This window comes from Podarcis pityusensis (assembly GCF_964106645.2).
Source record: "Podarcis pityusensis genome assembly, chromosome: Z".
In the NCBI taxonomy this organism is placed as follows: domain Eukaryota; kingdom Metazoa; phylum Chordata; class Lepidosauria; order Squamata; family Lacertidae; genus Podarcis; species Podarcis pityusensis.
Window position 1 is genome coordinate 47,296,350 of NC_138044.1, and position 16,065 is coordinate 47,312,414.

The 16,065-nt window shown below is 46.5% G+C and overlaps 1 protein-coding gene across 6 annotated transcripts in view; it reads left to right on the forward strand.

The window, feature by feature from the left end:
• Positions 1-16,065, forward strand: part of DLG3 (discs large MAGUK scaffold protein 3) — a 116,636-nt gene that overhangs the window by 14,153 nt on the left and 86,418 nt on the right. For 5 of the 6 annotated variants that reach the window (XM_080990064.1, XM_080990072.1, XM_080990068.1 and 2 more), the window contains one exon: positions 4,868-5,005. In XM_080990064.1, the coding sequence (XP_080846190.1) occupies positions 4,868-5,005 (138 nt within the window). Of the gene's footprint in view, positions 1-4,117; positions 4,195-4,867; positions 5,006-16,065 lie in introns of those variants that run through there. The other variant, XM_080990073.1, reaches the window with a different exon arrangement.

Here is a 16,065-nt window from a genome sequence, read left to right on the forward strand (position 1 = left end):
ATGAGCTGCTGTGCTCATGCTCATTAGGCCTGACACTCGAATAAGTCTGTGCAGATTGCATTTTTTTGCAAACGAAGTGTTCACTCCAATTTGCATGATATTGTTTACTGCCTGCTTGCTCCTGACTACTAGATGGACCAGCCATCTAACACTGCATTAGATGGCTTCATTTGTTTCTGTCCAGTCACAGTTAAATGATGCAGGAGAGGTGTTCTAGAGGTGTGCTGGGTTAACTTAAGTGCCCTCCTGGATCAGGCCAAAGGCCCCCCCTAGACCAGCATGGTGGTCAACCAGATGCCTTAATGGGAAGCCCAAAAGCAGATGGTGATAGCACTCTCTCCAGCTGCAGTTCTTAGCAACTGGTATTCAGAGGCATACGGCCTCCAACTGTAGAGGGAGACAGTAGCCACCATCGGTAGCTTGCTGTTCCACTGGGTTTCACCTTTGTGCACTCTCACACCCCTTTCTCATAGCATTAGGAATTGTGGATATCCAAAGAAACTGAAGATTGGAAGGTTCAGGACAGGCAAAAGGAAGTACAACTTTGTGAAGTGCATAGTTGAACTTTGGTCCCACATGAGTCAGTGACAGCCACCAATGTGGGTGGCTTTAAAAGAGGATGAGACAAATTCATGGAGAATAAGACTTATCAGTGGCTTTTGCCTCCACGGCTGGAGGCAGCAATGCTTCTGAATTCCAGCTGCAGGAAACCACATTAGGGGAGAGAGCTCTTGTGTCTGGATCCTGCTTGCAGGTTTCCCACAGGCATCTGGTGGGTCACTGTGAGAACAGAATGCTGCTCTATTTGGGCCACGGACCTGATCTAGCAGGGCTCATTTCACCTTCTTACAAGTATGAGGATCTGAGCCAGGCAAGGTTGCAATTCTGTCTCAGAAGTGAACTCTCTTTCCCTTCCTTCTGGCTGTTTTCCTTTCCTGTAAGCTGGGAACAGAAGGTGCTTGCTGCCAGCTGAGCCCTCTTCCTCTAACAAAGTTTAAATATTTTGTTTTCAGGATGTCAGGTGGCCTATGGTGTAAAGGTTGGAGAATCCCCAGAGCCTTTATTGCAGGGATGGGAACCATTTTCAATCAAATGGCCGCATTCTCTTCTGAGTAACCTTCCAGGGGCCACATGCCGGAAGTGTGTGGGGCCAGAGGCAAAAGTGGGGGGAGGAGGAAGGAATGTAAACCTTACCTTTGTACAGTAGCTGATTTCACAGAATTATAGGATCATAGAGCTGGAAGAGACCCAAGAGTCATCTAGTCCAACCCCCTGCAATGCAGGAATCTCAACTCATTCATTCATGAAAGATGGCCACCCAACCTCTGCTTAAAAACCTCAAATGGAGAGAGCCCACAGCCTCCTGAGAGAGTCTGATCCACTATCAAACAGCTCTTGCTGTCAGGAGGTTCTTCCTGATGTTTAGTTGGAATCTCCTTGCATATACCGTAGTTTAAATCCGTTGGTTCAGGTCCTACCCTCCACAACAGGAAAAAACAACCTTGCTCCATCTTCCACGGGTCTCCCTCCTCTACACATATTCCAGCTTGTCAACATCCTTCTGAAATTGTGCTGCCCAAAACTGGACACTGTATTCCAGTGTGGTCTGAAAAAGGCAGAATAGAGTGGGACTATATCTTGCCTAGACCTGGACACTGTATTTCTGTTGATGCAGCTTAGATTAGCATTAGCTTTTTTTTTTTACAGATAGGTAGCCGTGTTGGTCTGCCATAGTCAAAATAAAAAAAATCCTTCCAGTAGCACCTTTAAGACCAACTAAGTTAGTTCTTGGTATGAGCTTTCGTGTGCAAGCACACTGTGTATCTGAAGAAGTGTGCTTGCACACGAAAGCTCATACCAAGAACTAACTTAGTTGGTCTTAAAGGTGCTACTGGAAGGATTTTTTTATTTTGACTTTTTTTTTTTGTGCTGCTTCACACTGTTGACTCATGTGAAGCTTGTGATCTACTAAGACCCCTAGATCCCTTTCACATGTACTACTGGCAAGGCAGGCATCCCCCCATCCTCCTCTCTGTCCTCCACCACATCCTCTATTTCAGCGTCCTTTCCTCTCTGTCCTTCATCCAGATGTGCAAGAGGCATCATCAGAGTTCAAGCACACATTCCAGCCGGGCAAAAACAGCCAAGGGGTGTGCCTGCCTGGGGATGCAGTGCAGCTTGGGGAAGACTCCCAAGGGCCAGATGGAAAGGTCTGGAGGGTCACATTTGGCCCAGGCTTGAGACTCCCCACCCTTGCTTTATGGTTTCTCTGTCTTCCCAAGAGTAAAGAAGTAGCCCTTTCGCTGCTACCCGGCCCCCAACTCCTGGGGAGACTTTTGCCTATAGACGGGCATGGTATCATCATCCTCACAGGTATTGCAGATTTGTTGTATCTCAAAAGCCTGCAGAACACCTTTGATGAGACGCCAGCACTGAATAAAAGCAATGAGTGCATGCAGTCAGGTTGACCAGGCTGTGTGCACCATTCCACTTGGGAACTTTGCTATCTGTCTTTCCAGCCTGAGAGCAATTGGCAAAACAGTCACAGGAGGGCGCTAAAGGAAACCATGTGTTTTGTCTCTCTCTGCTTTGATGATGCTCAGGCTCACGCCTCCTTTCTCTCCAGGGGCAAGAATGCTGCCCCAAAGGTCCAGACTGTGGACCAGATTAGCCCCTGACTTCGTTTTGGGACCTTGGCCATTAATGATAGCGCAAGCCAACAACCTAGGAGTTGCTTGTCTCTGTTCTCAAGGTGTACCCTTTCCATCCTCCTTTGTCTCACTATTGGAATTGGGAGCCTGATGCCACCCTTGACAGTGAACATATATATGCCCAAACAATCTTAGCTGCTCTCCTGTGCTAGGTGAGGCAACTCAGTCAGATAGGCAGCATATAAATAATTTATTATAACTATTACCATTACCATTACTATTCTGAGTAGATACCACACAGGACCGTGCTGTAAATCAGTGGTTGGCAGACTTAGGGCTTGCACAATTTGCCACATTTTTTCTTAGAACCACATGAGGGTGCCTTGTATGCCTCCAACCAGCGACTCCTGCAGCCAAGCTGGTGCCAAACCTCTTGCTCTGCTTTCCTTTGGACCACATCAGCAAGGCAGAGAGGGAGGTCTTCTTGTTTGGGCAGCCCAGGACTATCATACACACTGCCCAGGCTTGCACCTCAGGGAGGTCACTTTGGTGCTGCTAACACAGCAATTTGACTTCTCCTCTCCATCAAGGTGCACTTTATTATCTCTCAAGACAAACAGATGCCAACAAGGTATGATCTCCCACCCAAAGCCAGGTTCAAAGGCATGCCATTAGAATTATAGAACAGGTTGCCTCTGAGCAAATTCTGTGCCTCGGAATTTGTTTTCAGTACCAGACCTGAACTAAGGTAGGATAAACAGCTTTTTTCTTGCTATGGCTACAGAATCCTTGCATATCTAGTGGGATGCAGGTGGCGCTGTGCTCTAAACCACTGAACCTCCTGAACTTGCCAACGGGGTGAGCTCCCGTTGCTGTGTCCCAGCTCCTGCCAACCTAGCAGTTCAAAAGCATACCAGTGCAAGTAGATAAATTAGTATCTACTTCTCGCTGAGGTGGGAAGGTATACGGTGTTTCCATGCGCTCTTCCACTCGTCATGGTGTTCTGTGCACCAGAAGCAATTTAGTCATGCTGGGCACATGACTCAGAAAAGCTGTGTGCAGACAAATGCCAGCTCAGCTTGGCCTGAAAGTGGAGATGAGCGCCGCACCCCATAGTCGAATTCAACTGGACTTAAGCATCCCGGGGTCCTTTACCTTAGCTTGCATATCTACTATAAATTACCCATAGACTTTCCAGCAGATCCCAAACTACTTTCTGCCTTTCCCTGCTGAAATTATGTCTGCCAGGTGAAGTGTGCATAAGGTTGTAACCTTAGGTTGCAGAATCTAGCTTTTCTTCCAAAAAGTTTGAATTCCCCTTCCATTTCCTTCAGGACAACCAATCTTCAGTTAAGAAAAAAAGCAAGTAAGAGGTGACTTTATAGAAATGTATAAGATTACGCATGGCATGAAGAAAGCGGATAGAGAAAACTTTTTCTCCCTATCATGACAGTAGACCTCATGGACACCCCATGAAGCTGAATCTTGGAAGATTCAGGATGGATCTTCAGGATGGATCAGAAAGGACTTCTTCATGCATCGTGTAGGTAAACTATGGAACTCCCTCCCAAAGGAGGCAGTAATAGCCACCAGCTTGGATGGCTTTTAAAGAGGACTGGACAGATTGATGGAGGAGAATGCTATCAATAGCTGCTAGCCACGATTCCTATGCTCTGCCTTCATGATCAGAGGCAGTAATATTTCTGAATGCCGGTCACTGAAACCACAGGAGGGGAGAGGGCTCTTGTGCTCGGATCCTGCTTGTGGGTTTCCCATTGGGCATCTGGTTGGCCACTGTGAGAACAGGATGATGCACTAGCTGGGCCATTGGCCTGATCCAGAAGGGCTCTCCCAGTGGCCTAATACAGGTATGGAAGGAATATGAAACTGGTTATGCCTATTACAACTTCATCAATGCAGTTGGCGTAGGGGTCTCCTGTTGCATTTAACAGCATGAGTGAAGACTGCTTGCCCGTGAGGAGCCCACAGCTCAGCCCCGCAGCCATTCCCCTGGCTTGTGTCCTTGAAGAGCCTGGCTTCCCCCCAAATCTGTGACAGCTGCTGGTGTAACATGAGGGCAGCCAGCGCGAAGTCACTGGTGCGTCACGATAACATGTTTCTTTTTAATGCAGCGGAAGCTGCTTCCCTCACCATGGTTTCTGGGCTGCTGCCTGTGCCATCATTGTGTCTCTCTCTTTTCCTGTTTTACATTTCAGGGGAAGCTGCAAGGACGAGAAGCCCGGGGCCAGGACTCAGGGCAGGTACTGCGGCTGGTGAAAGTGAAAGAGAGCAGGACCGAGTTGCTGGCTCAAGTCTGCAGCCTGGTGGTGGGTGTCTGCAGCACCTTGCCCAAGGTGAGGTTCCTTATCATGCTGGGGCAGGGCAGGGCCCAAAGTCTTGGGCCACATTTCGTCCGTATATTTAATGCTGTATCGTATCACTTTAAATCAGTCATGGCTTCCCCCAATGAATTCTGGTTGCTGTAGTCTGCTAAGGGTGCTGTAAGTTGTTAGGAGACCCCATCCCCTTACACAGAGCTACCTTCCCAGGGCAGGCAGGATAGAGTTCTGCATGGCAGGGAGAGAAGGAATAGAGAAAAATTTGTCTCCCACTCTCATAACACTAGAACTTGTGACTATCCAGTGAAGCTGAATGTTGGAAGATACAGGCAGATAAGCGAAAGTCCTCCTTTATGCAGTGCATAAAGTATCCCTCTACAGCTCCTGCAGAAACCGCCTTCTTGACCATTGGACCCATTATCAGTCTCATCCACTCATCCACCAGACCCTGTTTTTTGCACGCAGATGAAGTCCCTAACTCACTGAGGGTTTTAAAAAAATTGTTGTTATTATTATTTTTTAAAAATCAGTTATAGAAAATAAAGTAATGAAAGAAGAAGAAGAAAAAAGAAAGGGGGGAAGTGCAAAAAATACATTAAGAAAGAAAGAGTATAATACACTAAATATACTCAGTTACATTTCCATACATTATTATGTAGATAAATAGATAATATGATTGTCCTAATACATATATGATAATTAATAACCTACTATATCCTGTATAAACTTGTTCCTGATTTCAGTATATTTGTCCAAACAAAGACTTCGTCTGTAAGCAACCCGTTCATATGTTCTCATGTTGTCAATCCATTGGGATCATATCTTTATTCTCCCAGTTCATCAATTCCAGTCTCTTGGCCACTGTTAGGGTGTGTAGAATCCATTTCTGTTGTCCAATTGTCAGCTTCTATACAATAGGTATATAATTGAAAAGAATATTTTCCTCCGAAAATTTCAACATTGCCCCCACAGTCATATTTACATAGTCCTCAATTTTCTCCCCAAACTTAGTGAGTATGGAGCACTGTAAAAACATGTGTTTCAAAGAGGCATTATCCTTATTACAACTCCACCAAACAGCTACACGTCTTATATAAGTCTTTTTTATACAAACATAATGGAGCCAATAAATTCTAAATATTATTTTCTGTTGTGTAAGTCACAATTTAAGATCCATTGATACCATTGCTACAGAAGCTAAAACATTTTCCCACTTATTAGGTGGTATTGGACAATCCAATTCTTTATTCCAATCATTTCTTAAAATCTGTATATCAAATTTATTGATAATAAATATCTGTAGAAAGTGATCAGTGGTTTTTTTTTAGTTTCAAAAGATTTATCCAATTGTTCCAATATCTCGAGTGTTTCAGAAGCTGAGAAAGCTGCTACTCCAACCATGCTGTTAGAGGATGTTATAGTGGCAGATATTGCCATTGGGCTTCATCTGATAGGTGATATTTATCTCTTACAACTCGTGTTCACTTGCATGATTCCTGTTCCTGACCTTGGACAAATGTGCAAATTGGTGCATTTCCCTTTCCTATTTCCAGATCTGACAGAATTCTCTGACATCCCTAGTCTGGATAGACAAATAGCCTGACCTGATGTAAGGCAGTTTTCTGTGCCTTGGAGGGAAGTGTAAGATGGAAGCGCTTCATCTTGTGGGGGTATCATGTAGGACAATACAAACTCCTTGTGCCAGATATATCATGGAAGCACCAGCAAGCATGCTAAGGCTTGTGTCCTCACTTTTAGATCTCTCTGTGTTGGACCAATGAACCCCTGAGAGGAGAACCAATGTTTTGCACTGGTATCTTTGTGGTGATTCAGTTTCCTAGCAGAAAAATCCATGGAACATCCTTTTTTTGCAACGCAAATGGGAAAGAACCAGGGGGGCAGGGGATATGGGCTGTCATATCCATGGCTTGTGCAAGAGATGGCCTTGACGGCTACTACTGGGGCTTCTCTGAGTTTTCCAGGCAGCCGTTATTTCTGGGGCATAGTGGTTCGTGTGTGTGTGTGTGTGTTCGTGTGTGAAATCTACATTTTCCCACAGAGAAAATTGCGCCCAAGCTTCCTCCTCCCAAACCAGATTTTGGGATAACCATTTTCTGCTTCTCTCATGGCAGAGCTTCGCGGGCTGTTAGAAGGTGGAAGCGTGCTGATATAATAGTGCCTCTGTAACATACAGTGTGTGTTCTGGAGCTGGGGGTGCCTAGTGGAGAGAGCTTTGAGGTTCCTTTGTTTCTTGGGTCTATGGCAGGAGCTAGGGGTTACTCTCACTGTTGGATTGTTAGCATCTGGAAACAGGCCTTTGCTGTGACAGTGCAAAGGACCCACCTTAAGAAGGAAATACCTTGACCTCCCACTGGAACACCATGGAATAAAGTGCACCTATGTGTGTTGGACCAGTGGCATCATGTGCAGTGTCTCCATGTCACAAAAAAGTGACTGTGGTAACAGAGCTGTTGTAACTGAGCAGGTGGTCCCATATCACAGACCTCTGCAAAGTTTCTGGTGTTTGCTTACAACAGGGGTAGTGAACCTTGGGGGGAATGTGACTCTCCAGGCCTCTCTAGGTGCCCTTGGGACTCTCCCCAGGCCACATGCCCTTTCCTGCCACAAACACCCCCTCAGCCACACCCTCCTCCTCAGCCATGCCTCTCAATGGCCTTGCTTTGAGGATATTTGCCTGACAGGAATGCTTTGTTGAATTCTGATAATGCCTCTTGCTTGTCTCAATGGAGGATAGTCTGGGCTGTGTGAAGAAATTAGCCTACTGTACAAAGGTAAATTTTATATGTGTTACTGCACCCACTTTTGCATCTGGCTCTGCCCACCACTGGGAGGTAGGCCTGTCAGAAGGGAATGTGGCCCCTGAGCTAAAAAAAGAAGAAGTTCCCTGCTCCTTGCTTAGAGGAACAACAACATGCCAGTTTAGATGGATGACAAGAGCAAGCCAGCAGTAACTCACACTGAGCAAACTAGATTTAACTATTCATTAGCAAAGCAGGATCTGCACAGGAGTGTCAGGCCTAATGAGTACAGCAACTAAGGTCTTGTCCCCATGAAGCAGTTGCCGGGACTAAAGGTCCCCGCCCCCCTACAGCCGGCTATGTCTCCTCCTTTCCAGGGTTTTCCCCAAGAAATTGGAAACAGCGCCTGCATGCAGCCAACCTCTCCTCTTCCCTTTTCATGCATCTCCTGGTTCTGGGAGACAAGTGGGGAGGGGGAGCTTGTCGCAGCAGGAGAGGGAGACACCCATGCCTCTTCACCAGCCTGCCTCATCCCTGCCTCTTGGCTTCCCTCAGCCCACTCTCCTGCTTCAGCTTCTGCCTCTGATTCTGGACTTCTCTCTGCCACAGACTTTCCCAGGGCACTAAGACCTGCTACCTCTTCTGTTTCTGACACATCCTCTTCCCAGTCTTCTCTCTCTGACCACTTATCTTCATCCCACCACCAATCCCTGGGCTCTGAGCCTTCTTTCCTTGGGGGTTCCCCAGCTGGTTTCTCCCATCATTCCTCTGTGTCTAACCAGTGCATAATAACTGAGGAGCCATTTAGATCAGCCCATGTTTTGTCCCAGCTGGGGAACACTGGTCTAGTCAAGTGGGGCCTAGTCACAGAACACCAGGAACACCAAGAACACCGGGTCACATATCACTAGCACAAGCTCCAGTTTTAAGAAGCAGAGTCAGCACAAGCATAGGTCGGAGTGCAGCTAGGCAAGATCAAAAGCAAGAGTGTAAGTCCAGGTAAGCAAAGTCAGGCAAAGCCCCAAGGCAAACAAACGAGGTGGGTAGCACCATGGATAGCTCCAAGTGGCAACCAAAGCAGACTTGAATGTTGGTCCAAGAACCATCAAACTCAAGTCCCATCTACACCAAGTCATTTAAAGCACTGTAGTTTGTCAAGGGCACTGGGAATTGTAGCTCTCTGAGAGGCAAACTACAGTTCCTAGGATTTTTTTGGGGGGGGGGGAAGCCATGTACTTTAAATATGTTTGGTGGAGATTTGACTTATCAATGGCTATTAGCCATGATGGCTATGCTCTGCCTCCTCAGTAAGTGGCAGAATACCACTTGCCGGGAGAGTACTCTTTTGCTTAAGTCCTGCTTCTAACTTTCCCACTGGCATCTTGTTGGCCTGAGGATCCCCACCGACCTCCCTCCAAGGAGTGAGTTTTCAGAGCTTATGTGCCTTGTGCACCCATGTTCTCCCTAAACCCACTTCAGGTAGTGGGCTAAACAGCTTTTCCCATGCTATCACCCCACAGCTAGGAATCCCAAGCATTCTGTAACTCACAACACAGCAGAAGAGGCTGTCTTTTTTTTTTGTTTCATGTGCCAATGCATCAAATCATCCCAGTGCACTTCAAGCATGAAAAAGGTTTTCTCCAGAAGGTCAAATTCACTAGTTAGTGACCGTGCAAAGCCATTGTTGAAGTCTTAAAGGCCATTTTGTGGATTTATCTGCTGTGGCTAATGGTCAGCGGTAGATCACTCCTCCCCACATGTATTTACTTAATCCTTGAAGAAAAAAACTCCAACGCTTTTACTGCCTTTCCTGGAGTTCCATTTATTAACCATGCATTTCACAAAGTAATGCTTTCTCTGCTAGTGGTTCTATGGTTGCACTTGTCATGAAGGTAGGGTCGAGCAGGATGGATCCTGAGGGAGAAGCCCACCCTAAGTGAGGTTTTTCATCCAGGGACCAGAATTTTGGGGTGCACAAGGCAAGAATCATTTCAAAATGCCATAGTTCCAAGGGAAGGGTCATGGCTCAAGAGTTAGACTACCTGCTTAGAATGCAGAAAGCCCCTGGTTCAGTCTCTGGCATCTCCAAGGTGGGCAGGCAGAGACCCCTGTCTGAAACCCTGGGGGAGCCACTTCCAATCAGTGTAGACCCTACTGAGCTAGATGGGCCCAGTGACCTTAAGTCAGCATAAGGCTGACGGTCTGTGTTTCCAACTGGGTTGGAAATCCCTGTTTCTCTGCCAGGTCGGTTTGGCTTTAGGGCAGGGGCAGAAGGAGCGCAATGGCTCTTCTGGTTCAATCTCTGCCATCTCCAGTTAAGCAAAGTTTCAGGTAGCAAATGACGAGGAAGACCCTTCCTTCCCGCCGGCCGGTTTAGGCAGTGCCAGCCTAAATGGGTGGATAAAACCCAGCTTCCTGTGTTCACCTGCGAAGAGGGAAAGGGCTGATCAGATCAGGGGGAGATGGGGCATGTAAATTGGCCCAGGCGTCCTTGGGGGCGGGGGCACAGGGGCTATACTAGGCCACAAGTGGATCCCCAAAGCGTTGCTGATTCACGTGGGCTTCTCTCCCCTCCTGACATGTTCCTGCTGCTGCCTAGCAACCCAGCTGCTGTCTGCATCAAGCCAGGAGACAGACTGCGGCTGGGCCCAATCTGTGTGCCTGGCCCGGATTTCTTTCTTTTGGGGAGGGGGTGGGGAGAGGAGAAAGGGTAGATTTGGAATCTGGGGCTGCTCTCTCTTAAGGCTTTGGAAGGAGACGAAAGCCCTCAGCTCACAGAGAATTACCATGCTGTGGTAAGCTCATCAAGTCCCCGTGATCACACGGTGCTATTAATTAGAATTATTACTCCTATTAGCCACAGGATTTTTCTTATTATTATGGGTAACACTGCAGGCACAGTCCTCAAGGTCTTGCAGTATTCTCACTTGAAGCAGAGACATTTGAATATTGCTGTCGTCATTTATATATAAAATGAATTTTATATATAAATCTTTATTTCTTTATTTTATATATACCAAAAAGCTTCAGTGGTGGGGAACCACCAAGAGAACCCCCAAAACATCTCAGTGGAGGCGGTGCATGTTCAGAGGGCTCTGAATGCTGACTGTTAGGGGAAACAGGAGGGGAGGTGTCATGGAATGGCATTACCAGAGTGGGAGACTCTCTACTGCAACATTTTGTTGCGGCTTCCACTTCTATATGCTAATATTGGGTTCCTCCAGCCGACATGTATATAGAGCGTTTGTCCGGATTTGCTTGCACAAAGCTTGCATGGAGGTTAGATGTTACCAACTATTTACTGAGCATTCATTCTGATTTGTTTGTGGGGAAGAGGTTTGATGACAACGCATCAAGCAACTATTCAAATGCATTTTCCTCTACTGCATTTTCCTCATCACTTTCCTTCCTGCAAAAGGTCCAGCTTTCCAAGGGGAAACAGGTTTTGTTGCACAGGGCCATTGAATGAGCATTGATTGCTTCATCTAAATTTGCCTGGATGTGACTGAATCCCAAGATCACCGCAGTCTGGAAGTGACCAGACGTGAGAGCTCCCCCTGGAGGCATTTACGAAAGCATTCCGCTGTGCGCAGAATAATTTAAGAGTGGAGCAAAGTCCACATGCTCCTGCTGAATATATATATATATATATATATATATAATATTATACACACACATATAATATTATCACGTAATCTTAATATAAAATCATAATATCACACAATCATAATACACAATCACACTCATAATACGATATCACACAATGATATCATACATAAAATCATCACACAGTCATATCATGTAATATGATCATTAGTGAAGGAAATTAACCCCTTCCTATAGCCAGCTACTCCAACTAATGTTGCTGGTGACCAGCATAAAATGGGAGATACTTCCTTTGCCTCTGCCTAAAATTCATTTTGCATTGACCAGCCTGGGTGTGCAGGGTGCGTTGATGAAGGCTATGATATTCAGTGATGCTATTATGATACGATTGTGTATGTGATATTGTGATTGTGTGAAATTGTGATGTTGTGATTGTGTGATCGTATGACATTATGATACTGCAAATGACTGTGTGATATTATGATCGTATGATATGACTGCATTATTTATGTGATTTATGATATTATCATATGAACTTGTAAACAGGGGTGTTTGCAAGGGCATTTAGTGAGGGCGTTTGAGGTTGGAACCCAGAGTGCTGTCTAAAGGTGTACGTAGGATCAAGATACAGCAATGTTTAAATGCCTCCAGGGAAATAGGCTCCCTTTTGGAACTCTTAGTAACTTATCTACTTCAAGTGAGAATATTGTAAGACCTAGAGGACTGTGCCTGCAGTCCTACAAATAATAATAATAAAAACCCTGGGTTTCTCAAAAACAAGTCATGCCAGACAAATCTCATTCCTTTTTTTTTTAATAGAGTTACAAGCTTGGTGGATCAGGGGAATGCTTTGGATGTAGGTTATCTTGCTTTCAGTAAGGCATTTGACAAAGTCCCCCATGATATTCTTGTGGAGAAGCTGGTCAAATGTGGGCTGGATAAGGTAACTCTTATTTGTAACTGGTTGGTTGACTGAACCCGAAGAGTTCCTCATCATCCTGGGGAAAAAGTGACAAGTGGGAATCTGCAGGGGACTGTCTACCCAACCCACACTGTGCCAGTGGCTGTTTGGCTATCTCTTTGCCTTCATCTGAGTTGGTCTAGTATCCAAATGGTGGTCACAAAGGGCACAAGATAGGAGGTGTTCTGTCCAACAGACATGGCAGTGAGCATGTTTGTGAGGCTGGGAAAGGGCTTCCGCATCTCTGACTTGTGTGCATAGAGGAGGGAAGAAAATACCTTTATCCCCAAATCTGTTGACCCCGCCATGAAAATGAGGCTTGAAGCCATGGTTGTCTAACCCCTGCTGGGGTTTTTTTTGCTGTCTACTGCCCCTAATGAGCTTTATAGTCAGTTCCACCCCAGTGGCATGGGGCAGAAGTCTCAGATAGTGGCTTAGGAGAATGAGCCCCACCCCCAAACCCCACAGCATTTCTGGCTTATTACATTTTCAAGCATGTCAAGTAACGCACAATATATCATCAAGCTTTGGGGACCGCTGGGCCAAATTGCAAGCTGGAGAAAGACATGGGCACCATCCCTGCTGCCCCCCATGCCAGCAATTACATGGGGAGGGGGAGTGTTTTGGGGTTTTTCAAGCCAAAGTTGTTGTTTTTTGGTGGGGGGAGATTTGGGGGAGGGTGGCAGCTATAGAAGGGGCAGTTATCTCTCTCCTCCTAAATCCCACCCCCCCCCCACACACACCAAAAGCCAGCTCTTTACCACTGTAGATAGGTTTGGGGAAAGCCTTCTGTTGGCTACAGCAGGCCTCTGTTATTCTGGGCCATCATGCTGGGTTCAACTATATCACATCCAGCAGTTACGGTATGTTCTGTGCGCTCAGCAGAGCAGCCATGATGGATCAAGATGGGTGACACGGCAGCATGTCTATGTCTCTCTTGTACAAGCTTGTTTGGTCCTTTGTGGCTGTAGCACTTGGGACTTTTTAGTGTAGATAAAAGGCAAGTAAGAGGCAACATGATAGAAGTTCATAAAAACAAAGCATGGCATGGAGAAAGCAGACAGACAGAGAAGAGTTTCCCTCCCTCTTTCATAACACTGGAACTCACAGACATCCAGTGAAGCTGAATATTGGCAGATTCAGGACGGATCAAAGAAAGTCCTCCTTCATGCAGTACAAAGTTAAGCTATGAACTCGTTTCCCCAAGAGACAGTGATGGCCGCTAACCTGGACGGCTTGAAAAGAGAAATAGGCAAATGGAGGATGAGAGGGCTATCAATGGCTACTGGCCATGATGGTTATGCCCTGCCTCCATAGTTGGAGGCAGGAATTTTTCTAATACCAGCTCCCAGCTCTGCAGAAGGGCAGAGTGCTCTTGTGCTCGGTTCCTGCTTGCCAGCTTTCCTTTGAAGCACCCGGGTGGCCTCTGAGAGGAGGAATGCTGGATGCGGTGGGTCCTTGGGCTGATCCAACATCTTACAGTTGTGCACATATTTCCTGCTTCCGATAAGGTTCCAGGAGACCTTGACGTTCCAATCTGAGTTGCAAAAAACAGCCCTGTAGCCTAAACAAAGATCTGTTGTTTTTCTTACTCTCCATTCCACCGACTCTCGGATGAGTAAAAATTGAACCTCACTAGGATCCAGTGATCATTTAGGGCATTGATCAGATTTGGCATGGGATGCAGTGATGTTGATTGCCATCACTGCTGCTATTCTATTCTGTTGCAAGTCGCCTGGAAATCTATGGGATCGAGTGACCAACAAGTCTAATAGTAATGATATCAATAATATTAATATTTCTTACAAGCCTAACTTCAACAAGATTGAAGAGCAGTGAGGACAGCACTCTATGGGTGCCATGGAAGGCTCACATTATCAACCCATGCAATGCATCACCTAGTGAATCCAGAGTAAAAAAATGGCCCAGCTGCATCCATATTATCAGAGGGCCCTGGTCAGTGTCAGCAATGAACCGGTCCAGGCCTCCCTTGCTGCCTCTCTTACACCTGAGGAGCCTCATCTCAGTGGTAGGTGATGATAACGACCACTCCTTACGTGCATTTATGCCAAGAAATGGGGAGATGAGAGAGTGAGAGCAGGTCCTCTTTACACCGCTTTTCTGGAAATAACAGCACATAATGGTTGGGTGCTTCAATGGTAGAGCATCTCCTTTGCATGCAGAAAGGCTCAGATTCAATCCCTGGCAGCTCCAGGTGTGGCTGGGAGAAAACCCTTGTCTATAAACCTGAAGTGCTGCTGCCAGTCAGGGCAGGCAGTACTGGGCTAGATGGATCAATGACTTGAATGGCTATAAGGCAGCTGCTTATATTCACAGCTAACACAGATTTGCATTGTATTTTGGCAGGCAGTTATTGGGTGACAAATTAACTGCAGCTCTTGCTGTTTTATCCTAATGCTACCAGCCATGGGGAGCAGAGCTCCAGAGACATGTGTGTAGCCTACAAAAGCAGGTTGTTTTGTGAGAATCTGAAGTAGCCTTGCAACATTGGTTTTGCCCTGGACTAAATTTGCTGTGGTGCTAAGAAGTATGAAAAGTGACGCCACAACTAAAAATACACTTTGGGGCTTAATTGCTAGGAGGAAACCCCCGTGTAGTGCAGGGCTTCCGTGCAGATGTTGTCCACTTCTTACTACCAGCTGCAAACTGCAGGTGGAAGCTGAACACGTGAACATCTGCAAACCAACCAGAGATGCTCTTCCACACCACCAAGATGGAGCAGGCAAGCCCTGCTGGTGTCAACTTTGTATGCAGTTTGAGAGGAGTAGCTACAAAGGAATCTTAAAAATAGTGAGCAGTACGAAAACAGGTCAAACTCAAAATACAGTTATTTCATTTCTGCATGTGATAGTTGCCTACGTGTGGGGTGCTTCATGTGCCTCACAGCTTCTGCAACCAGGCTATCACACCTTGTCGAATTTGTCTGAGAAAGCTGAGAGAGCAATGCGGGTCAGTGGTTAAAGTGCTGCACCTAGGAGACTTAGGTGCAAACCTCCACTTAGCCGTGGAGTTTCAGTGGGGTGTGGAACCCTCTTCGTAATCCGATGTGGGAATGTTGGGAAACAAATAGGACTGGAGAAGTTAGAAGCCCAAATTGACAGTTTTGTGACCCGAGTCTTTTAATTCTTCCTCAATCACATTTCTCCCATCTTCCTCCCCACCCACACTCCCCACCACGTTCCTCAGGATGAGCAGGGAGCTTGCAGCTGCTGAGTTAAAATTAAACTTGTGTAGATGAGCAGCTTGGCCCAACGCCCTCACCTCCCTCTGCGCACCCCTCCCTGCATCTCTCTGGCATCCTCATCTAGCCTCACCCTCCTCCTCACCACCACAGCATTCACATCCTCTGTGGGCTGAGGATTTCCTCCCCACTCCCCAAAACAACAACAACCCACGACTGATACCTATACCAGGACTCTCGAAATAACGCAAAAGCAACCGCAGGCTAGGCTAAAAGGGATTTTCCTTTTGTGGATCACCACAAAGGAAATGGAAGGCCGGCGTAATTAACTCCAAAGTAGAGAGAGAAACAGTGGTAACCTCCCCAGGGGTGGCACACTCAGAAGTGGCACAGTAGGCATTAGCTGAGGGTGCTCCCCCATTCATTCACAGGAGCCTCCTGGGTTTTCTACAGTGAGGAGGTAGACTCAGTGAGCGAGGAGCACTTCCCCTACCCTGCACCTGAGTATCTATCTCAGGTGTGGGGGAACTTTTCAGCTCTCCAGCAG